The sequence below is a fragment of the Salmo salar genome, chromosome ssa26 (assembly GCF_905237065.1).
Source record: "Salmo salar chromosome ssa26, Ssal_v3.1, whole genome shotgun sequence".
In the NCBI taxonomy this organism is placed as follows: domain Eukaryota; kingdom Metazoa; phylum Chordata; class Actinopteri; order Salmoniformes; family Salmonidae; genus Salmo; species Salmo salar.
The window spans coordinates 14884498-14909797 of record NC_059467.1 but is presented as its reverse complement, the minus strand read 5'-3'; the positions used below and the strand labels follow the sequence as shown (position 1 = coordinate 14909797).

The 25300-nt window shown below is 41.5% G+C and overlaps 1 protein-coding gene across 1 annotated transcript; it reads right to left on the bottom strand.

Moving 5' to 3' along the window:
- Positions 1–9249: 9249 nt before the first annotated feature.
- LOC106587287 (cadherin-5) lies at positions 9250–21745 on the bottom strand. The gene is made up of 12 exons (XM_014175529.2): positions 21425–21745; positions 17538–17744; positions 17115–17394; positions 16903–17019; positions 16568–16735; positions 16202–16380; positions 15526–15776; positions 15296–15429; positions 15032–15141; positions 14828–14930; positions 12776–13021; positions 9250–11957 (listed from the first exon to the last, which is right to left on the bottom strand). The coding sequence occupies exons 2-12, from the start codon at positions 17742–17744 to the stop codon at positions 11467–11469; spliced, it is 2286 nt and encodes a 761-aa protein (XP_014031004.1). The 5' UTR covers positions 21425–21745; the 3' UTR covers positions 9250–11466.
- Positions 21746–25300: the final 3555 nt, after the last annotated feature.

The following is a 25300-nucleotide window of genomic DNA, read 5'->3' as shown; positions in this document are numbered from 1 at the left end:
CTCTGTGAGCGTTACAAATTTGTTGAAGAGTTTCATGTTTGGATGGTGGAGTTTAGGGCTTGGCCAGTGGTTCCAAACGTTTTTCGGTTACTGTAGCCTACCACCAACTGAATTTTGCTCTACCCAGACTACTCCTGAAGTGCCCCCCGTGTGCATTTTACTGGTAGGCCTAAGTCTCATGAGTCTTCTCAAGTACCCCCTGTGGGTAGGCCAATGCCCCCAGGGGTTGTACCCCAGGTTGGGAACCACTAGTCTATTCTAGGACTTTGACGTGGCAATAGGCTACTGTAGCAACATCTTCAAACATCGCCGTTATAGGAACATATAATATAAAATTACACCCAAAACATCATATGATGAAAAATGTATTTCTGTATTTTGAAAGTTATATGTCTTGAAAACATGATTGCTGACATGCTAAACATTTTGGGACAATATCAAAAATGGGATAATGAATCAAATAACAAAATATAGTTTTTGGGTGGAGTTTTCCTTTAAAGTGATAGATAACCTATGCCTCTTTCCCTCACCTCCTGAGATGTGTTCAGCAGTGGAGGCTGCTGAGGGGAGGACAGCTCATAGTAATGTCTGGAACGGTCTTGATGGAATGGCATCAAACACATAGAAACCATGTGTTTAATGTGTTTAATACCGTTCAACTGATTCCACTCCAGCCATTGCCACGAGACCGTCCTCCCCAATTAAGGTGCCACCAACCTCCTGTGGTGTTCAGGTAATGGTCTGATGCTTTTGTGTTGGATGTCACAGTGTCACAGCCTGGACGAGCTTTAATTAACGCTGACACATTCTGAGCAGAGAGATAGGATCAATGGTGGAGGTCAAGGTAATGATCGCGCATTTAGTTGGTGACTACTGTCACCTTGTTCAGTGTTTATGGCTGTGACAAACAGGCTGTAGCCTAAACAGCGGGCTGTGATAAGGGAATTGTAAGGCGGTGACTGGGGGCTTGATGGGCATGCCGCTCAGTCATTGCTAGTCCTTTTTCATCTTCACAGTAGCATCAGCAAGTACACACAGCTATAAATATTTTAACCTGTAAAACTACTGCTTGCGTCCGGCAAAGTCTCCCTAATTAGCACTGAAAGGATACCTTCACCAAAGCATGCTATTGTAAAAGCAAAAAAGGTGCACTATGTTTACTTGGCATTTAAAAATGTCATCATGGATTATGCAATGTCGTTGTAGATTTGAAAAGTAAGGAGAACAGAGGTATACTGTAAGTGGAAGAAGGAGTGAGGGTATTTTTAAGAAAGGAATAGGCCTACTGTATTCTCAGATGCATCCCATAGGCCTATCTCTCTGTGGTGACATAGAATGGTGATAATTGTGTAGTTAGTTGTTGATGTCAACTGGTCCGTCTGTGGTTTTAAAGTGTATTTTCTGTCCTTCATTCTTCGTCGGCAGAAAAAGATGTGTATGATTCTTTGCTTCACGTCAACAATGAACGTTCACACCGATGGGGATATAGAACAAAACAGATACCCAGATGGTGTGTTGCTGTACACTGTAGATGTGAGCAGGCAGACTTTTTTTACTGAGGTGTCAGGCAGGGATATATACGTAAACAAAAGATATTGCTTTAACAACAATTCACCAGGTCCCTTTAAATCAGACAAAGTGAAGGATTAGTCAGATTTCAGCGCCATAAACTCAGATGCCTGTGCTCTGACAGAGTCATATCAAGACTAGAGGTCGACCGATTAATCGGAATGGCCGATTAATTAGGGCCGATTTCAAGTTTTCATAACAATCGGTAATCGGTATTTTTGGAAACCGATTTGTCATTTCTTTTTTTTTTTTTTTACAGCTTTATTTAACTAGCCAAGTCAGTTAAGAACACATTCTTATTTTCAATGATGGCCTAGGAACGGTGGGTTAACTGCCTTGTTCAGGGGCAGAACGACAGATTTTTACCTTGTCAGCTCAGGGATTCGTTTTTGCAACCTTCCGGTTACTAGTCCAATGCTCTAACAACCTGCCTTAAATTGCACTCCACAAGGAGCCTGCATGGCAGGCTGACTACCTGTTACGCGAGGGCAGCAAGAAGCCAAGGTAAGTTGCTAGCTAGCATTAAACTTATCTTATAAAAAACAATCAATCTTAACATAATCACTAGTTAACTACACATGGTTGATGAAATTACTAGTTTATCTAGCGTGTCCTGTGTTGCATATAATCGATGCGGTGCCTGTTAATTTCTCATTGAATCACAGCCTACTTCGACAAACGGGTGATGATTTAAGAAGTGCATTTGCGAAAAAAGTACTGTCATTGCACCAATGTACCTAACCATAAATATCAATCCCTTTCTTTAAAATCAATACACAAGTATATATTTTTAAACCTGCATATTTAGTTAAAATTGCCTGCTAACTTGAATTCTTACAACTAGGGAAATTGTCACTTCCCTTGCGTTCCGTGCAAGCAGTCAGGGTATATGCAGCAGTTTGGGCCGCCTGGCTCATTGCAAACTGTGTGAAGTCCATTTATTCCTAACAAAGGCTGTAATTAATTTGCCAGAACTGTACATAATTATGACATAACATTGAAGGTTGTACAACGTAACAGCAATCATTAGACTTAGGGATGCCATCCGTTAGATAAAATACGGAACGGTTCCGTATTTCACTGAAAGAATAAACGTTTTGTTTTCGAAATGATAGTTTCCGGAATCGACCATTTTAATGACCAAAGGCTCGTATTTCTCTGTGTTATTATGTTATAATTAAGTCTATGATTTGATAGAGCAGTCTGACTGAGCGGTGGTAGGCACCAGCAGGCTTGTAAGCATTCATTCAAACAGCACTTTCGTGCATTTGCCAGCAGCTCTTCGCAATGCTTCAAGCATTGTGCTGTTTATGACTTCAAGCCTATCAACTCCCGAGATTAGGCTGGTGTAACCGATGTGAAATGGCTAGCTAGTTAGCGGGGTGCGCGCTAATAGCATTTAAAATGTCACTCGCTCTGAGACTTGGAGTAGTTGTTCCCCTTGCTCTGCATGGGTAATGCTGCTTCGAGGGTGGCTGTTGTCGATGTGTTCCTGGTTTGAGCCTAGGTAGGAGCGAGGAGAGGGATGGAAGCTATACTGTTACACTGGCAATACTAAAGTGCCTATAAGAACATCCAATAGTCAAAGGTATATGAAATACAAATCGTATAGACAGAAATAGTCCTATAATTCCTATAATAACTACAACCTAAAACTTCTTACCTGGGAATAATGAAGACTCATGTTAAAAGGAGTCACCAACTTTCATATGTTCTCATGTTCTGAGCAAGGAACTTAAAAGTTAGCTTTCTTACATTGCACATATTGCACTTTTACGTTATGGCCAACACTTTGTTTTTGCATTATTTAAACCAAATTGAACATGTTTCATAATTTATTTGAGGCTACATTTATTTTATTGATGTATTATATTAAGTTAAAATAAGTGTTCATTCAGTATTGTTGTAATTGTCATTATTACAAACAAAAAAAAAATCGGACGATTAATCGGTATCGCCCTGTATAAGCCCTCCAATAATCGGTATCGGCGTTGAAAAATCAGAATTGGTCGACCTCTAATCAGGACATTGTTATTCCCTAAACCAGGACAGTGGAATAACCTATAGCATAGTCTTCATATTTATTAATCCCACTATGAAGGCTATGTTCTACAGGGGTCCGTACCATGGGACCTTTCCACAACTACGGTTGACATAATACAGAAAGATTTGGATTTAGCTTTTGGACTTAGACACACTCTCTTTTTCCTCCCCAGAGATTTAGAGCTGGGGCCATATGGTCAGAGGAGTATGGCTAGTGATGACATGTCCTGTTCTCCCTGGAGCTGGACTGCTGCTGCTGTGGACAGACGCCATATGGAGTCACATGTGAGAGAGACAGGTAGAACACAGACCGCCCAGGGCACACACAGGCCATCTGATCTGTAATCTCTGTTCAGTCATCACATCACATTGTTAACTTTGTATGGATTAAGTATGTGTGGAAAAGTATACAAAGTACAGGAGGGATTTTACTGTGTGTGTGAGAGAGAGAATAAATAAGATTTATGAGGCAGAGGATTTATTTCTTAGTAGTAATAGTAATGTCTTAGCACTGTATGTGTACACTATTTGAGAGTCTGTGTGAGTAAGGAGAAGGTGAAAGGCTAGAAAACAGGAGGCCATATGATTGCACTCTGGGAAGGCATTGAGGTGGAAGATAAATTCCAGTTGGCGAGAGGGGGGAAAGTTTATGTTACACTCTTTCCCATGTAGGACTGCCATCCAATATGGAAAAGCTCTATCATCTTTTGAAAGACGGCAGGTAGCCTAGTGGTTAGAGCGTTGGACTAGTAACCGGAAGGTTGCAAGATTGAATCCCCGAGCTGACAAGGTCAAAATCTGTCGTTCTACCCCTGAACAAGGCAGTTAACCCACTGTTCTTAGGCCGTCATTGAAATAAGAATTTGTTCTTAACTGACTTGCCTAGTTAAGTAAAATAAAAATGAATAGCATTGTCTAAGTAACTTTGTTGTGGATGAAAGATGAGCATGTTGTGGGATAAGGAGCGAGATCAAATCTGAAACAAAGAGAGGATGTAACAAGGGAACAAAATTCTTTCACTTGCATGACCTTCACTTGTCGTTTTGCTTCAGTCCACCTCCTCCTCCTTAGAGAGATGAAATCAAATCAATTCTAATCAGGAGCCATTTGCAAGCATGTAACATTATGTAAGGAAGGGCTAGCCCTTAAATAAACCGAGACAGATGACATATGCATGCACATGGGATGGCTTCAGCATGTACAGTGCATTTGGAAAGTATTCAGACCCCTTGATTTTTTCCACATTTTGTTACGCTACAGCCTTATTCTAAAATAATACAATACCCCATAATGACAAAGTGAAAACAGGTTTTGTTACGAGACTTGAAATTGAGCTCAGGTGCATCCTTTTTCCATTGATCATCCTTGAGATGTTGCTACAACTTGATTGGAGTCCACCTGTGGTAAATTCAATTGATTGGACATTATTTGGAAAGGCATACACCTGTCTATTTGAAGTCCCACAGTTGACAGTGCATGTCAGAGCAAAAACCAAGCCATGAGGTCGAAGGAACTGTTCATAGAGCTCTGAGACAGGATTGTGTTGAAGCACAGATCTGGGGAAGGATACCCAAAAAATTCTGCAGCATTGAAGGTCCCCAAGAACACGGTGGCCTCCATCATTCTTAAATGAAAGAAGTTTGGAACCACCAAGACTCTTCCTAGAGCTGGCCGCACGGCCAAACTGAGCAATTGGGGGAGAAGGGCCTGACGGTCACTCAGACAGAGCTCCAGAGTACCTCTGTGGAGATGGGAGAAACTTCCAGAAGGACAACCATCGCTACAGCATTCCACCAATCAGGCCTTTATGGTAGTGTGGCCAGACGGAAGCCACTCCTCAGTAAAAGGCACATGACAGCCCGCTTGAAGTTTGCCAAAAGACACCTAAAGGAATCTCAGACTATGAGAAACAAGATTCTCTGGTCTGATGAAACCAAGATTAAACTTTGGCCTGAATGCAAAGCGTCACATCTGGAGGAAACCTGGCACCATCGCTACGGTGAAGTATGGTGGTGGCAGCAACATGCTGTGAGGATGTTATTCAGAGACTAGTCAGGATTGAGGGAAGGATGAACAGAGTAAAGTACAGAGAGATCCTTAATGAAAACCTGCTCCAGAGCGCTCAGGACTTCAGACTGGGGCGAAGGTTCACCTTCCAACAGGACAACAACCCTCAGCACACAGCCAAGACAATGAATAGTGGCTTCGGTACAAGTCTTTGAATGACCTTGAGTGGCCCAGCCAGAGCCCGCACTTGAACCCGATCAAACATCTCTAGAGAGACCTGAAAATAGCTGTGCAGCGACCCTCCCCATCCAACCTGACAGAGCTTGAGAGGATCTGCAGAGAACAATGGGAAAAACTCCCCAAATACAGGTGTGCCAAGCTTGTAGCGTCATACCCAAGAAGACTTTAGGCTATAATTGCTGTCAAACGTGCTTCAACAAAGTGTTGAGTAAAGGGTCTGAATACTTATGTAAATGTTATATTTCAGTTTATTTTATTTTATACATTTGCTAAAATTTTGCTTCATCATTAAGGGGTATTTTGTGTAGATTGATGACAGAAACAAACAATTTAGTCAATTTTAGAAAAAGGCTGTAATGTAACAAAATGTGGAAAAAGTCAAGAGGTCTGAATACTTTCCGAAGGCACTGTATGTATGCGCAGTCATTTCAGATCCCATCCAATCCAGCTTCATTATGTTACACCCAGCAGGAAATGTAACATGCTGCATATGGACTGAAGATCTGCATTGATTATCTATCTTATTGAGCTAATTTGTTCAGCAAGCATGGTGCATGGTATTAATATTTGATCTCATGTCATGTATATGTTTATCATGCATTTATGCTCACATTTGAATGAACCCACAAATTATAGTTTCCTAAAAACAGAGGGAGAACCATTGTATCTATGTCAGAGTATCTCTACCAACCTCAATCCCAGTAGGTAATGAAATTTGGAAATTGACCGTGGGTCAATGCGCTCTACAAATGTATTATTATTGTTATTATTAAATTGGGGCACCACTGGAGCACATGAGTATTGTGGAACTAGTTGCAACTAGCTGGATAAATAAAGGACAAGATGAATGATTCATAGTGATGTATGCTGTGATGCACAGACCGTGGTGTAGACATTACAGTATGTATGAATGGGCTATGGTCTCGGGGTCTAGCTAGTCCATTGCCCCCTGGTGGTGTTTATTGGGTAATGGGACTTCTCCGTTACTCCCTCTAGTTCCTCATCTCAGCCATTAGAACTCCTTTAGTCCACTGAGGCTGAAACAACCATGTATGGCAGTACTAGGGCTTCTTCCCTCAGGTGTTTGTCTCTACATCTCCAGATCAGATGCTGGTGTCATCTCAGTTCACACTGTGTCTGTTTGATCTGTCAATCCAAAGGGCTGGGGTGCGGGTCGGGCGAATGGGCGTTGCCCCCGGGGTGTTGCTGACGTGACAACAAATTTAGAGGCGTTGATGTTGTCGCGGCCTGATAGTTAATAATTGATACCCCTGTCTCATTAATCCGACAGGAACCACAGCAGTGTCAGTGTGTCTATGTTGCACGCGCTCCTAAGTGAGGAATTTGTCTTGCAGGGGTAATTAGAAGAGGGATAATTTCAGCCATCCAGCTGTCTATTTAAAACAATGCAGACATGTACAAATGGGACTGCCATATTGGATATTTCCTCAGCCATGTTTATCTATGTAGTTGTAGTGACAATGAGAAGATGACCTGGGTTCCTTTATCCTCATTACTCCATATCACAAAATACCCCCAAAACAACTATTAACAACTATTAAAACCATGAATATAGGGATAGACAATTACATTTAGCATTGAATTGTGTTTTTATCTCTGTGTCATTGTGTGTGTGTGGGTGTGTGTGGGATTGTGTGTGTGTATTGGTGCCCTGGCTGCTTCCCCCAGTAACAGGCCATTCATTCCCAGCTGTTGTATTTAGCTTTGTGTCTGTTAGGCAGCAAACAGAGCAAGGTTGTCTGAGACGTAGGAAACAGGTGGAGCGGTTAGATAGTCCGTGGGTATGAATGGGCAGAGTGGTCAGGAATAGGAGACGTACCCTAACTAACTCTGTATTATTTCATTCCGTAGCAGTATGGACTGGACAGGAAAAGGTATATCCCCTGAGAGATTTTATCACATTCTCCTGGCTTTTGTTATTATTGACTGTTTGAAGGCAGTGGCTCATCATTGTTCTATGATTTAGGCATGACATAGTTCCAGTATGTCTCGGAATTAGTTTGTTTAGAATTTTAGTTGTGATTGTTATTATGTTGGACGGCAAACACTGAAATGATGGCAAATCAACAAGCGGTCAGACTAAAAATCAACATTGTTCCTCCACTGATAATAGAGAGAGTGAATCTATTCTCTGTGAAAGCGTTGGCGTTGATCTAAAATGTTACCATCTGCACTGCAACATTTTACTGTCTCCTAGTGTTCACTTGGGCAAACGACACCTGTCTGCCAGTTATTCAGTTCAGCACTCTGTTGAAACAGATTTATTTTTTATTTTACCTTGGCGAGTCAGTTAGGATCAAATTCTTATTTTCAATGATGGCCAAACCCAGATGACACTGGGCCAATTGTGCGCCGCCCGATGGCACTCCCAATCACGTCTTGATGTGACACAGCCTGGATTTGAACCAGGGACTGCAGTGACTCCTTTTACACTGAGATGCAGTGCCTTAGACTGCTGCGCCACTCGGGAGCCCAAACTGACCCATAGGTAAGTTATAACTGAATTGTAATAGTTTTTTCTGCCAAATTGTGGCCTCTTCAAACATTCAAAATGACACATTTTCCCTCTAATTTGCCCCTTTGGACTTCCTGTGCTGTAATGAAGAGATTTTTGCTCAAGGTTCACAATCCTCCGGCCTCAGTTCACAGTGCAAATGAGGATTGTAAAGGGACACTTGGCTGCTGAACGTTGGAAAATGTGATGCAATATTTCTTGAAGACTCCAAGGAAGACCTTCATTATCGTCTTCCGGTCCATGATACAGATCCCAACTGTTCTCCTATACCCTAACGAAGCAAAGTATTTTAAGCACATAGCTTTCTCAGTCTTGTAACAATGACTCATAAGGCCCAAATGCACAGTGGCACTCACCATATATCAGAGGTCCCGAGAGGCCCAACACTTTTCTGGGCCTTTAAAAAAATTTGAGGACATGTGAAGCTTCAGGAAGTTCCCTGCTGGCTGTTTTCTTTTAGTCCCGGGAGTTTAAGGCATGACATCACTGAGTTATTTTCCCTAGTCTTTCTGTTATCTTTTCAATCTCACACACACACCCAGTCCTCCCATATACTTTCTAGACCTCAGGGACTGTAGCTGCTGTTGGATCTGAAGACTGAGCCTCACCTGAAGATAACCCTCTCATACAATAATGACTTTACAATTACAAGAGGCCAACTTAGATGGCTTAGAAGGCATTATGATACTGTTCTTTATCTTACAGAAAAACACAGAAACCAACATTTAGAACGGACCATGGTTTGTACCAAGTATCAAAGCTATGCTATGCTAAACTAGTCAGTTCAATTACATTTAGTATAATATTATTATTTTCCTTCTTGCATTTTTTGAAACAATAAAGCTCACTTTTTGGACTTTTGAGTGCTACGTTTATTTTACACATACAAAATTGTTACTAAATAAAAAGTTGTTGTTTTACAGGATACAAACCATAGAAAAGATTGTGTTCACCATCGAGAGAATGATCATAAACCAAGGCACATATTGCTCTCCTACAGAATGATCTAGCTGCATACAAAAAGAATGCATTTGAATGTTTTCTCTTCTCCTTTTGGTGCCCAATACTGACACCCACTGAAGTGTATTTACACAGGTAGACTCACACATACATATAGCATCAATCAATGCACAATTACACATCAATTACACTACAAGTGTAAAAAAAAAAACGACATATTTTACACTTACACTCAACAGACAAAGACCAGTGTCAAGTAAAATAATTTTGAAAAAACGCAAAAGGAAGTGAGGCCAATATCAATATTCAGGCACATTTCTATATACAGTGTAGACAACTATATTTCCAGTACTCACAATCTCGATAACATGGATCCCGTATTGCCAAGTTACTTATTGCCGTAAGGTTTACAGAAGAGCATCACGAACAGTAAGAGCTTGTGAAATAGAATAGAATTGTGCGCAGACAATGATCATTAATAGCATGGAACGAAGTAGATCAGGTATGTTATATAGAAATGGAGTACTAGAGACATAACATTACAGCACAGTTTACCAGTGGCAACTATTGTATGCCGAGGTTTCACCATACTGATCTTTGGTAGATGGTCAACACAGAAATTAAATGGTGTTTGTTGTTAAAGCCATCATGGCTCTTACATTGTTCTCTATCTATTTTGCCCTCTCCAAAGGCTTTTCCCAGGCAGGAAAACAGGAAAATGGGCCGCAATGTGTTGCTTTACTTTAAAAGATAACAGGACAGGAAGAGGGCTTCCTCACACACATATGTGCAGGAAGCTGATTCCAGTGTTTTGTTTGGATAATGTGTAGGGGCGGACTCTGGTGTTTGAAAAAGGATGGGGGTCCAGCTCTCCATGTATATGATCCAGACAGGGAAGTGGTATGATGGCTTCCACATATTGTATCCATGGTTTATGAGAAGTGGTCCCATGTAGGCAAAGCTTCAGTATACAACAAACAGTCCACATTCTAAATCAAATGGAATATAATGAAAACGGGTAAACCTTAGCTCTCTTTTTGCTATGTCTTCAGTCAAGAAGGACAATGGCGATAATGATAAACTTGATCTTGTGTAGATTGCCCTCATTATTTTAAGCTGTTTCAGCAAATGGAGCAGAAGCACATGCTGTATGTTGAAGTAGATTATTGAAGCAGTATGTTGAAGCAGTATGTTGAAGCATTCTGTGGAAGCATTCTGTTGAAGAAGAATACTGAAGCGGGATGTTGAAGCAGTATGTTGAAGCAATAGCTCTAGGATGAAAGGTTAAAGTTATTCAGATAACTTTGTGGTATTCCAAAGGACTATTGAGCTACTTCACATTTCCTGAGTTGGTTGTAATACTTTTGTTACAGTGGACCTCAGAGACTTGGGCTTTATCCACAACAATTGATGTGTTGATGAGTCCTGTCAAATAAACTAGGAATAGACTTTAATTATTTCAGAGCTTCGGTTATCATTGTTTCCTGCCGGGCTCCCTGGACAATAGTAGCTCTTGGTGAGAAGGGTAATTATGTCTGAAAGACAACTGCCACTGTGACTCACTGAATGACCCACCCTCTCTACATAGCTACAGTTGGTTTAGTCAACCATAAAAAAACACAATCAATCAAAATGAAGGTATACAGATTTCTGTGTGAGTAATCGGACAAAAAATAAAACACATTTTCTTAATCTCCTCTGAAACCTAAAATAAATGTAAAACAAATAAATGAAGCACAGTTGTGGAATGTTTCACGGTTTTCTTTACACCAAATCTATTTCCCTTTGTCGTCATATTCACGTGACAGAAACGAATAAAATGAAAGAAAAGGAAATAAAAGCACTATTTCTTTAAAATAATAATAATAACAAGGGAATAGAGTGGAAAAAGGAGAAGTAAGAGCAGGAGGAACAGGAGGTAGAAGAAGAGGAAAAAGAACGAGAAGAAGAGAGAATTACTTAAAATTGGCACACGCTTGAGTGGACCCTATCATAGTGTGCTATGATTGGACGGATTAGTGGAAGAAGTTAATCCCGATGTGCTTTTAGTCAAAGGAAGAGCTGAGAGAGCTGAGAGACATCCTGCCTGCTGGTCTTTAGGCTCAGTGTGCTCAATATGGGGAGTCACTTCTCTCAGACCCATCCACCCCATAGAGCTCAGCCAGGGTTCTGAAGCGAGGGCCCCAGTCGTTTAAGAAGTCATAGTCAAGGTTAGAGCCAGTGGAGGAACTATCCAGGGAACTGAGGCTACCAGCCAGGGACTCTGGCCCCTCGTAGCCATAGATGTGCAGGGTATCATAGGGGATCTCATCCCTGTCATGGTCAGCCTCGTCTTTCTTCACCTCGATCATCACGGCCATGTCTCCCTTGCACGCGGTTGGTGGTTTCTTCACCATGGCGTAAAGGCTGGGGCCCTGCCTCATGCTCATGCTGCCGTCATTCCGAGCTGAGGTCAGGATGGACACGTCGTAGCCGTTGGTGTCCATCTCCCCACCGCCCTCCTCGTCGTACGTCACTAGCTGCTCATGGATCTCACTCTTACCCAGAGTGACCAGGGCATCCTTCTGGTGCCGTTTTCTCATAGCGATCAGGATCACTATGACTAGAACGAGGAAGAAAACATGTTTAATATCCATGTCACACAGTTTGGGGTTTTAATAAGTACTGAAAAAGATAGAAGCGGGAAAAATATATATATATTTCATGAGGCAAATTAAATCGGGTGTGAGAAAATATTTTGTCGAATGGGTCTCCAGTATATTTCTTTGGGATTCGCATGATAATGACTTCAATGTTTAATAGTTAATCATCACTTCATTCTGTGTCTTTGGAAACAATCATCTTCTCATTAGCCTTCCCATTCTTCTCATGTTTTTCCCACATTATCTGCTTTTGTAGAAGCCTACTGCAGAAGTGCGATTGCTCTCTGCTTCAGATATGAGCTTTTGATAAAACATCTCTGGCACATGGCTCATCTAATATGACAAATAGCTTTCTCCCAAGACAGCAGAGAAAGTATCAAAGAGAATATTCAGCTCAATGCTTCCCGTTCCTTCCACTGTTTACTTCTCTTGTCCTGCATTCTTGAATGTTATTTATCCAATCAGATACTGAAGTAAAACTCTTCAACTTTGTCCCAAAAAATAAACAAACAATAGATTGAAATTAGTTGCACATCCCCCATCAGGTGAATTGTTCACATTTATCGTTAATAAAACCTATGCTTGTCCTTGTGTCGTAAATACATCTTGATTTTACCCAAGAACACCTTGAGCTGAAGTACCTTGTTTAATGATCTCTGTTTTTTATTTCTTAGACAATTGTTCTATTTTACAATATGTCTTAATCAGGGACAGTGGTGTGGTAGAATGCCAGTTAAAATGGAGAGGGCTGTATACTGTAGAGGAGAGATTGACTCACCCAGAATAATCAGGATGCACACCAGTATAACAATAAGGGCATGGACACTGACACCCATTTTGAGTTGGGCTGCTTTGCACTGGGTGTGGATCCTCTTGTTGTCACACCTGCACACATTGATAGGCAGGGAGGTGATGCTGCTCATGGGAGGCCTGCCTCCATCGCTGATCCCAATTTCTATTACATAATCCCTGGAGTCCTTCAGGCTGAAGCCTCCATGTTTCAGCACTATGTTAGATGTGTTGTCTAGGAGAGGCGGACATAAAACAATGTTAGTTATTAGAGGTTTGCCATGGTTAGATTTGGAGGACATTTTTATACATTACATGGGTCTTCATAGCATTGGTTCCAATGGTGGAATGCTCTTAGCTACAATTTACTTTTGCATCTACCTCATTTTTTTTATTTGTATTTTTATTTCACCTTTATTTAACCAGGTAGGCCAGTTGAGAACAAGTTCTCATTTACAACTGCGACCTGGCCAAGATAAAGCAAAGCAGTGCGACACAAACAACAACACGGAGTTACACATGGAATAAACAAACGTACAGTCAATAACACAATAGAAAAAAAAGTCTATATACAGTGTGTGCAAATGGCGTGAGGAGGTAAGGCAATAAATAGGCCATAGCGAAGTAATTACAATTTAGCAAATTAACACTGGAGTGATAGATGTGCAGATGATGATGTGCAATTAGAAATACTGGTGTGCAAAAGAGCAAAAAAGTAAATAAAAACAATATGGGGATGAGGTAGGTAGATTGGATGGGCTATTTACAGATCGGTTAGCTGCTCAGATAGCTGATGTTTAAAGTTAGTAATTTTTGCAATTCGTTCCAGTCGTTGGCAGCAGAGAACTGGAAGGAAAGGCGGCCAAAGGAGGTGTTGGCTTTGAGGATGACCAGTGAGATACACCTGCTGGAGCATGTGCTACGGGTGGGTGTTGTTATCGTGACCAGTGAGCTGAGATAAGGCGGAGCTTTACCTAGCAAAGACTTATAGATGACCTGGAGCCAGTGGGTCTGACGATGAATATGTAGCGAGGGACTTTAGAAAGGCAGGGCAGGATGGATATAGGTCTAATAAGCAGACTGTTGAATCTGAGGGTTTATGTGTAAGTGAAACTTACACATCGCAGTAGGTACGAATCCTCAAAGCAGGATAATTGAATGTGCTCCGAACCTCGATATAGGAATTAGGCTTTTCCACATGGTTAGTCCCATGTGGATTAGACATGATTATCTCCATGAGCTTTAGGTGCCAGTATATGTTGATAGAAACTGAGCATGCTCATTTTATATGTTCAATTTGATTGGCCTCATTTCAGTAGAGTTACAGTATATAACCATTCAGAAATCGAAGCTATGAAGGATGTACTGTTGTGCATACAGTACATCAAAGCTAGAGATATGGCCTTGACATGCACGTCATCACTAATGTAAGAACAACTTCTCACTGTTCTTCTGGTCTTCCGCTGCTATGACCTCTCTAGTTGCACTGGGCTAATGTGCAGCCTACTCCCAGTGTTCCATGTTCCTGGATGATCATTACATGGTGAAATGTCACATCAGTTCATTATGCAGTGCAGCCAACGAGGCAGCACAGACTGGACCAGGCCACCCCAGCACTGCACTGAAAATGTTCCCCAGCCAGAGTGCCTCTGAGGTCGTCACTGTTGCTCTCCAAATATGTAATGAAGGGCTGCTGGTTTTAAAGAGCTTGTACATCATGAATATTTCAGGGGCTCTCAGCGGTTTGTTGCTGTTCTCGTTTCCACCCGACTAGATGGAGAACGTTCAGACGTCAGATAGCTTTAGAACGGAGCGCTGCCCAGACTGATTCATCTGCCACTGGGGAGCACAGTGCTATCCTGAGCACATATCTGAAACAGCCATTCACCTCAACATTGTCCCTGTTATATCCACCTCACTGGCCCTCACACCAACCAACAGCTTAACATTAGCAGAATGTGTCTGCCTGCACAGCTCAAGGTGCCATAATAAAGGTGCCACTTGTCACATGTTTATGCATAGAAATGATCAGTTCTCTCACCGTTGTTATCGATGACTGAAAAGTTGGCATTTGGCTTCGCCAACGTGAAGCTGAATGCGAGCAAATGATCATCTTTGTCTGTGGCACTTATGGTCCCAATCACCTGTGTGAGGGAAATATATTTTAATAAAGACTTAATGCAATTTTCAGAAAAGTTTAAAGATCGATGGCTTAGATGACATCTAACTCTAGGAAAAATCCTACCGTGCCAGCCATATCATTTTCACAAACGAATATCTCTTCAATGGACAGCTCTGGTTTGTTGTCATTGATATCAATGACCAGTATGTTGACGTTCACAAAAGATTCCAGTCCTGAAGAGGAGATGGGAAACATTATTTTATTATTGGGAAATACCTAAACCATACTAGTTATTAAGATAAAAAGTGTTTTGGACATGAATTACATTTCACGCAATACATGTGTATTTGCTGTTAATAAGATTAAAGATGATGGCTAATGTCATACCATTTGGTTCCTCCTTAGCTTTAACCTGGAACATGTGATTGGCAACAAGCTCCCGATCCAGCTTCCTCACTGTGAAAAGTTGTCCAGTTATGGGGTTGATACCAATGGGACTGTCCTTGTCCTCAATGGAATACCTGTAGAGGGCGCAATGAAACATTGTGGAAATCACCTCTCAGAAAACAAAGTGCTGTTAATTCTAGCATCAGTAGCATGTGAATGTGTTGGAGTACCGTATGGCCTTGTTGGCTTGATCAGGATCTCTGGCTGAAACGACTCCAATATTATTGACCATAATTTCCTCTATCACATTAAAGTTGTAGATGCTCTTGCTGAATTCTGGCTGCTCATCAACATCTAGCACCTGGATGGTCACTTGGGCCTTGATCAATGGATTGTCCTTATTATCCGCAGGGGACTGCAAGTGGTTCTCCCTCACATGCACAAAGAACGTGTAGCTGCTCTTGGTTTCATAATCCAGTCCCTGAAAAGTAGTTAAGGAACTTTAAGGAAAAGACTCAGTTCATGTACTATACGTATAATCTTCAGCAAATGTGTCACTCTCACACATATTCCCTACATCGTTATCTATAATGTACAGGCTGTACTGATACTTTTTTTTCGCAGAATACTTTAAGTAGTTTAATTTTCATTACTTAATAATGGTCTTCAAGGAGTCTTTCAAGGACATTCATTTTCATATGTGCTTCAAAGAGTGCATGATCTTATTTCTTTAGTCTCTGCTACTGTATAGTTTAGTGTTATGCATCACTCGGTAATGCTCATATCTACAGTAGAGTTTAGGACAGATTAGGAAAGCATTAAACCTGGTTGCACTATAGAGACAAAAATGTGGATCGTTTTTTTTGTGATAAAAAAAAACGTAACAGTTTAGGATGAGTGAAATACCTGTTTCAGCATGAGGTTGCCATCTTTGATCTGACTGCGCTCCATTTTAAAAGTGTCAGATGAAGGTGCTATGGTGAAGATGGGGTCTTTATTCTGGATCTCATCTCTGTCCTCCAGTACCATGGTGTCTATTCTCTGTCCCCGCTTCATGTCCTCTTTCACACTAAAGACATAGGAACCTAGGGAAAAAGACACTACGTGTTAGTAAGAGAAGCCTCTGAGGGACAACATTATGGAATAATCCCTAATTTGCTGCTAGTAATTCCGTAACAATCATTCACATTTAGGTTTATCTCCTATAAGACCAATAATTGTCAATGTGCTATAACTGTATAGCTGTCAGGGATGTTCTTTTTTTGCCCTTACTTTTGCTAAATGTGGCAATGTTATCATTGATGTCGCTGACTGCGATGGTGACAGAGGTGGTGGCGGTGCCCCCTTGTTTAAGTCCTCTCAGATCCTGGGCTTGAACCACAACCACATAGCTACTCTGGGTCTCACGGTCCAGGTTCTCATACTTGGTGGTGATAATCCCTGAAATGAAGAACATCCATTTAGTCTTTGATTCATGACTCGTTCATCTTCAGAGACATGAACGCAACAATAAATGAATATGGGGTTATTAGGAAAGAATATTGAAAAGAGATGAAGACACAATGGACTTTATGACGTATGAGTTCAAATGAATGAACATCTCCTACCTGTTGTGCTGTCTATATTGAAGAAATCTCCCCCCTCTAATAATTTGTAATCAAGTTCTCCATTTGCAGTCGTTGGATCATCTGCATCAGTGGCAGTGACTTCTATCACTTTACTTCCTACACAGGTAAGAAATAAAGAGACGTGATTTAGCAAAAGCATTCTTTAATATCCAGCATAATCATCCTTGTGTCTAGGATTTGACCTCCTGTACCTCTTTTGGATCTCTCTTTGATAGAAGCGTTGAACGATTTAGTAAACACTGGATCGTTGTCGTTGATGTCAGTAACCAGGATCACAAACTCTTCCACTTTCTCCACCAAGTTGTTGCTGGTATCAAGCAGCTGGGCCCTTAGATGATATTTGCTTTTCACCTCTCGATCCAATCGTTCAGTGACAAAGATGTCTCCTTTATCATCCACTTTGAAGATTGTGTTGGCACCTTCTCCATCAATGACATAGTGTGTCCTGTCACCAGACTTAGTTGACTTTAACTACAAATAGAAAAACAGATGACAATGTTAAGATAAGACATTCTGATCTATCAGATATATCATTACTGTATATCCTCATTCAACTCTCTGGCTTTCTACCTGAGCCTCCAAGAGTACACCTACATGGTAAAACAACGACATACCTTTCCAAGATAGTATTGGAAGTAGGTTGGCCTTTCCTCCTCCACGTAAAGGTTGTTCCACAACCACTCTCTCTTGTGCCTGTGGAGAACTGGGCTGGTTTGGAGTGCTGGCTTCTGATCCATATGTTCAGCCATGGTTAGACTGAGGGTCAGGGCCAAGGCAAAGAGACCCATCCGCAGCTCTGGTGCTGTCATCTGCCTCATCATCTGAAGGAAGGGAGAAGCAGAGAATTAAATTCGGGCCATTGAGACCACTCACGCCTCAGGCAACACTACTGGCTCAAAAATGATTTGTCGTCTTTCGATTGCTTAGCTATTACTTCAGGTGCATTTAATTAAGCTTGATTGGCATGCCCAGTGGGCAGGGTTGGCACTTTTGGGAGTTTTCCGCTAGAAAAGTTGAATGGACACTTTCTTTAATGGACACTTTCTTTGTGGCCAAGAGGATAGCTAAGTATTAAAGCAGTCCATCCCAGATAATATCCTTTGTCTGGATTATTCCACTCTTATTTTTGCCAGCCCTTAGCAGTGGATATTAAGATGAGGGGGATTATGGTTCATAAATGTTCCCAAATAGCTTAATATCATATTCTAAAGTCCAAAAACGACTACAATCAAATTACTTTCGTTACAACCCCATACAGCACAGATAAGAAAGTCCCTTATATTCTCCACACTGACAATAGGCTTATCTTGGCCTTTGAGGTAATGAACTTGGCAGGTAAATATCTCATCATGTTTTGTTGTTCCATATCTTATTGAATCTTGTGTTCAGCTATATATCAGAACAGGTAAAAATTGTTTGTTGGGCCACCCGAGTGGCGCAGTGGTCTAAGGCACTGCATCGCATTGTTAGTTGTGCCACTAGAGATTCTGGGTTTGAGTCCAGGGTCTGTTGCAGCCAGCCGTGACCGGGAGACCCATGGGGCGGTGAGAAATTGGCCTAGCGTCGTCTGGGTTAGGGGAGGGTTTGGCCGGCAGGGATGTCCTTGTCTCATCGCGCATTAGCGACTCCTGTGGCTGGCCAAGCGCAGCGCACGCTGACAAGTTTGCCAGGTGTACGGTGTTTCCTCCGACACATTGGTGCGGCTGGCTTCCGGGTTAAGCGGGCATTGTGTCAAGAAGCAGTGCGGCTTGGTTGGGTTGTGTTTCAAAGGACGCACGGCTCTCAACCTTCGCCTGTCCCGAGTCCGTACGGGAGTTGCAGCAATGAGACAAGACTGTATCTACCAATTGGATACCATGAAATTGGGGAGAAAAAGGGGTAAAATATATATATAAATATAAATAAAAATGTTGGAAAACATTGACTCTGTGCTATAACGTGAAGAGTCAAACTTTCCTATATATGGTTGTCTTGTTACTCCTAATCGTATGTGTTAACTGTGCGTCATTCGATGTCCTTCCTGCCACGCCCTGAAGTTTATCCCCTAAAGGAGAGAGACGTTTTTTCAACTCCAGATACTTTAGAGATAGACATCCTCAATCGTCGCTGTTTGCAGCTGTCTTAGTAGTCATGGATGGCCCATTATGTCCAAAATTGCATTTTTAAAAATATCTCCTTGTTCTGTTACTGGGTACTTACGGTGAGTCCTCCCAGTGAGGTCATGATGTCTGGCCTTTTATCAAGGAGAGGAAGTGTAAACACAATGCCTTTGGGAAATAACATTCCCATTTCTAATGAAGGGTCATCATTAAGCTAATGTTACTGTGGCCTCACACCCTTCCTGCAATTCAATTTCTGCCCCCGTCTTCTTCCCCCTCTCTCTTTCTCCCCCTCTCTCTGTCTCTCTGGCTCTCTCTTTCTCTGACAATTTTCTTGAGCAGTAGCGAGAGTTAAGGAGACAACAATGGGATTTTTAAACAATGTGTTAAATGGGTTGGTTTAGGTAGGATGCTATCGGACAATGGTAAAGTATTTCATTCAGGGCCTCAGCTATACCTAGTTCAAATGGATCAATCCCATTTTAACTCTTAAATGACAGGCAAACTTATATCCAGAATGTCAGTTTCTTGTTCTCCTCAAAGCGAGTCCATTGACCTTTCATTTGAATGCCATTCAATGATAATTGGAAGTCAATTTCTCTGTCTGTGCCATTTTAAATGCTGTCTATGCAAATGTCAGATCTGATGACCATGTAGACATTTTTCTGAAGTTTTCAATAATGCAGCTAATCTTGTAGAAAAAAAGAGGAATACGGTACTGTATTTTGAAATACGCTGTACATTATTCAGCAGTAATTCATCTTAGTAGGCTATGACTCACACAGTTCACAGGCTGGTAGGCAGGTATCACGTCCTGACTATAGAAATATGTTATTTTCTATGGTAGAGTAGGTCAGGGCGTGACAGGGTTTTTTCTTCTTCTATGTTTTCTATTTCTATGTTTAGGTTCTAGTTTTGTATTTCTATGTTGGGGTTTTGTTTGGGATGATCTCCAATTAGAGCTGGTCCTCGTTGTCTCTAATTGGAGATCAAACTTAAGTAGGGGTTTTTCCACCTGGGTTTTGTGGGTGATTCATTTTGAGTTGTGTATGTGTTCATCTCTGCGTCACGGTTTGTTGTTTTTTTCATTTCAGTGTATTTATATATTGCATAGTTTCACAGTATAAATAAATATGTGGAACGACACACACGCTGCACTTTGGTCCGCTCTTTCCTACGACAGCCGTGGCAGCAGGAGACAATTGGTGCTGTGTTCCAACCCCAAGTAGCACACAAAGCTATATGGAGAATCCATATCAATTCATCAGTTTATGGATATATTCATACAACCTGACTTGATGCACCTGCAATCTCTAATCATATACTGTACTGTAACATTAGTCGAAAAATAAGCAATATTTGGTACTATCGAGGCAAGCACTCAGCATACACACTATGTTGAGTTCTGTCTATCCAAGATCAACTATCGAGCAAGCCTCAATACTGTGATGATACTGTAGAATTAAGTAACGTACAATATGTGTGTGTGGGTGTGTGTGTTTGCCCACTGTAGATTAAAACAGCTTTAATCACAGAGCAGCTTCCAATAATCTGTCTGCCTACTCACTCCTCTAGGAAACTCCGTCTGTCACTGATGAGCCGTCTCAGCCCTGCTTCACCCACCCAACATCACACTGGACTCACTGGCTCTCTCTGCCAGCACTTGTTCTCTGAGTCTGACAGACAGTGTCTATCTATCACACCTCTTCCCTGAGCTCTTTCACCACAGTTATTTGACATTATATTTACTATAAGGATTAGTTCAGTGTCATTAGATGTTATTTGACTAGTTGAACTGCTATCCTAGTGTTCGGCTGTATGTTCGGCTTCATTGTCATCATTTCAAGTCTCAACAATTAGTCCTGGAGCACCTGCATCTCGATCTATGTACAGTATCGAAACAATTCAATGTTATTAACACTGTCATAAATCTGGTATAGGTCAAATTAATACAATGCTATGTTTGCCTACTTTTGAAAGGAAAACGATATCTGAGGTTGAGTTACCTTACACTTACGTCATAGAATACAAGACTCAATATGTTGTACGCTATTGTGTAACTCAAGATGCACAGATGGTTTCAGGATTTCTTTTGATTTCTTTCTCCCTCATGGCTACAGAGTATTAGTGTAGCACACATCAACATAGTCAATCTGGTATCAAATTGACTCGAGGGTTCAGCCTTACACTCGGGGCTAATGTTAACAAATCAGTCGCTGTTGTCCATTGTGGTAATAGATTATATCAGTTTGAGACGCAACAAGATACAACATACTGTATCGATGTGGTATTTAAATCATACATTTTATACGTATCCACACAAATTATAAAATGTTATGTGTAACAAAAATTACAATAGAAACAAAACAATTCATACAGTATAAATGAATGGAATGACTTACCAGAGATTAATTATTTTCTGAACTCCTGCTTTTTAGCTCGTCCAATGCGTATGAGGCAGGTATAAGTCACAGGTAGATCCTGGGTGAAAGAGCATTAGTAATGTTAGCTGTTGGCTGTGGACCTGTCTGATTCTCTTCTCAGAGGGGAGCACAAAGGACTTCCAGGCCAGCACAGTGGCCACAGAGATCAGCCCAGTTCCCCTGGTCACGTTTCCTGTTATAGTCCCTCTCCTCTCCTAATTGCAGCCTGAAGAGCAGAGCCTGGGCTGAGGGGGGAGAGGGAGGCATGCGATGCGTGTATCACAGCGCCGCACGTCGCTGCTGAAGTGACTGGAGGAGGCGGTGAGAGCACCAGCCACATGTTAAGAGGCAGGCAGACTGTGGCGCGTGGAGGGGCAGAGCGGTGTGAGAAACATTCATTTCTGCTCTCGCCTTCTTGATGAAAACACAAAAAGAAGGAGAGAAAGCAAAGAGATTCATTATTCATACCTATGGGACAAAGTTTATGATAAACAGGTTATAGATGTTAATCCCATGAGATTTCCCACATAGTGGTATTGCATTTTTCAGGGCTACGGTGGCGTATCTGCCTCTGAGATCTTGTCTAAGTCGGTAAGTGAGATGAGTGGGCTTTCTCCAGTACTCTCTCGCTTGTCCCTTGAGCATCATCTGTAATTTGGGGGATTGGACTGGAGCTGTACCCTGTAGAGCTGAAGGGAGACAGTCAGTTTAGTGAGATTAGTCTTAAAGAGACGGCAAGCCTATTTGACAGAAGACCTAGGATGATACCTTAGGGGAGAGAGAGAGAGAGACACTATTTGACATTTCTTTGGTTTGTTTTCCTGCTTGGCAACCGTAACTCTTCTCAATGTTTTCGTGGATCAGACAACATACAGACAAGTAGCTCTAGAATGAAGTCGCCGTCCCTGCAGTGGGAGCAGCAAATCACCCTCCTGTCTCTCTCTGTGTCTCTTACTGTTCTATTCTTCTGTCGTTATTCACCTGCTTTGACCTCACTTTACATTTCAAATCATTCTTTGATGGCTACTTGTAGGTATTTCCTTCTGGTAATGGACTTTCAAAAGAAAGCAGCCATTATTATAATTATAGGGGTCTGTATTACAAGAAAATTACACCATCCTTTGTCACAGCAGGGGTCATGGTTCTATCTGTAATTGGTAGGAGGGAGGGGATCTGCTTCTTCTGTAGATATATTCTGAATATAGCTGTGCACTTGAAGAGAGAGATATGATATTATGCACATAGCTATTTAGCTGTTTAGATATTAGATATAGTCATGGGAATCTACAGGGTTCCCGGGGGGGGACCATGCTTAAGGCACAACCTCTAGAATAAAAAGTTCAAAATGAATAAATGAAATCCCCCTAAATGCCATGCAGACCATAGACATAATTATAGATATACATACTTCTCAGAGCAGTAGATATTTAATCATACATATTATAACTATGTTATGTGTTACTTTACATTGATCTGAACTGGCCTCTTGCATGTGACAGAGTGAGTGGTGTGCTGTGTGACTGAGATATGCAGACCAGGGTGTGATTCTTGGAAAGGGAGCTTGATTTTCCATGTAGCCTATGCAGACTCAGATACTCTTCATGTGTCTGGGAAACGAAAGTCCCTCTGTAGGACTCAGAGGACGCTCAGTGGAATGCAGCAGTGCTTTGACCTAATAATATTACTGGAAGCTCTTCTCATTTTCCATTTTGGCAGTCATTTCTGTTTCAAGTGGTCAGCTAGTGGTTGTGTCACACTGATGTCTTGACCATTGAGACAGTGTTTAACCCTGTCCAGTCCCTGGTGTGTGATCCGTGATGTTCATCACAGCCAGCGAAGGGGAGTCAATGCTTTGTGAAGTGTGCTCTTTAAAAATAGCAGGGTTCTTGCCATAGTTCATTTGCTGTGGGCAAGCAGTACGCTGTATAGCCCCTTAGAGAATGGTGGTGACGTACAGTTTACAAGAACTCATCTGACTGATCTCAATGCGAATGTGCCTGAGGTGTGCTGTGTGACTGAGATATGGGAAGGAACCGACTTTATAACCCCCCTCCCCATCCCAAATCAAAACATATCACCCTCCCATCTCTAACACTATGCATTCTTCAACATTTTAAGCAGTGAACCGACACCCCTCTGAATTATTTTGTGCTGCTTTTTGTAGAGGGTTGTTTTCTTTTCTCTCCCCCTGATTTTACCTGACTCTGTGATTGCCCCCCACTTTCGTCACTTTTCAAGCTTCTCGGCTCGGTCAATCCAGCCAGCGAGAGGTTATTTCAATGACACCAACCTGATGCAGAGGGTTGTGCCCCTCTCACTTTCCAGGGCTTACTGATGGTGCCTACAGTGCACTCTAGATCTGGTGTTGGTGCGGGGGGGGGGGATCATGGTAAATTATGCAACATGTTGGAAGCATTCCTCTTCACTGCATTATGGTTAAGTATTCAAGTTGGAAAATGTTAATGCTTCCAATACAGTCAGTGTTAATTCAGCTCAGCTAGACTGTGGTGGCTGGATGGCTCACTCTAAATAAAGTGAAGTAAAAGATACAATCGAGTGGAAATAGGGAATTGGATACATTCAGTAAGGAATACAATGTACAGTGCCATGTTTTTAAACACTGAAAGTAATTACATCAAATGTCTAACTGGGTCAAATAAAAAGGACATCTAGGTCATGTTACCTTGACAGTTCAACGGGTAACCACTTTAACGATGTAGCGCTGTAATAAAACATTTTATTTGACTGCTTTGACCAGGATATAATTCACAAATTCACTATATTTTGGTACAGTTTCTCTAAAACGAAAAACAAGCTTGCACTCCACTGTTAACACCAACAACAATCATTACATTACATTACATTACATTTAAGTCATTTAGCAGACGCTCTTATCCAGAGCGACTTACAAATTGGTGCATTCACCTTATGATATCCAGTGGAACAACCACTTTACAATAGTGCATCTAAATCTTTTAAGGGGGGGGGTTAGAAGGATTACTTTATCCTATCCTAGGTATTCCTTAAAGAGGTGGGGTTTCAGGTGTCTCCGGAAGGTGGTGATTGACTCCGCTGTCCTGGCGTCGTGAGGGAGCTTGTTCCACCATTGGGGTGCCAGAGCAGCGAACAGTTTTGACTGGGCTGAGCGGGAACTGTGCTTCCTCAGAGGTAGGGGGGCCAGCAGGCCAGAGGTGGATGAACGCAGTGCCCTTGTTTGGGTGTAGGGCCTGATCAGAGCCTGAAGGTATGGAGGTGCCGTTCCCTTCACAATCCAAACGCATAAGACACTGTCTTGTTTTTTTATGATAGTGAGATATGTGGAGTTGAAGAAACCTGAAGCGATGCTCTGAAAAAATGAAAGAGAAAGCCGCTTAGTTGTTTGAGAAAATAGACTTAGGCAACACTTTCATGTTGCTTTCCTTAGACTCACATATTGAAACCATTAATTCCCAGAATATATTCCCTTCAGGTTTTTAGACTTGAGAGAGTTAAAATTGCCATAGCGTTTCATCATGGTGTTGCACTTTGCCCTTCATACCTTCTCTCAAAAACAAATTGCACAGGCAATGCATTATGGGCAACTACAAGAGAAAGCTCTTAATTTGTCAACAATGCTGTAAGTTTTCATTTACAGGACCAATAAAACCAACAGATATTATAATTGTCATATTTCAATTTATATTTTACTCCCAACATAACTGATTTAAATCAGAAATCAGATGCAGAAATCATACATTATATGGAATGCGCCTTTAGGACTTTGTATCTACCCTTGATGAAGACTTTGTAAAGAAGGTCTTTTTTTTAAAATGGCCTGAAGAACATGGCTGACGTTTTACATTCTCCCAACCAATT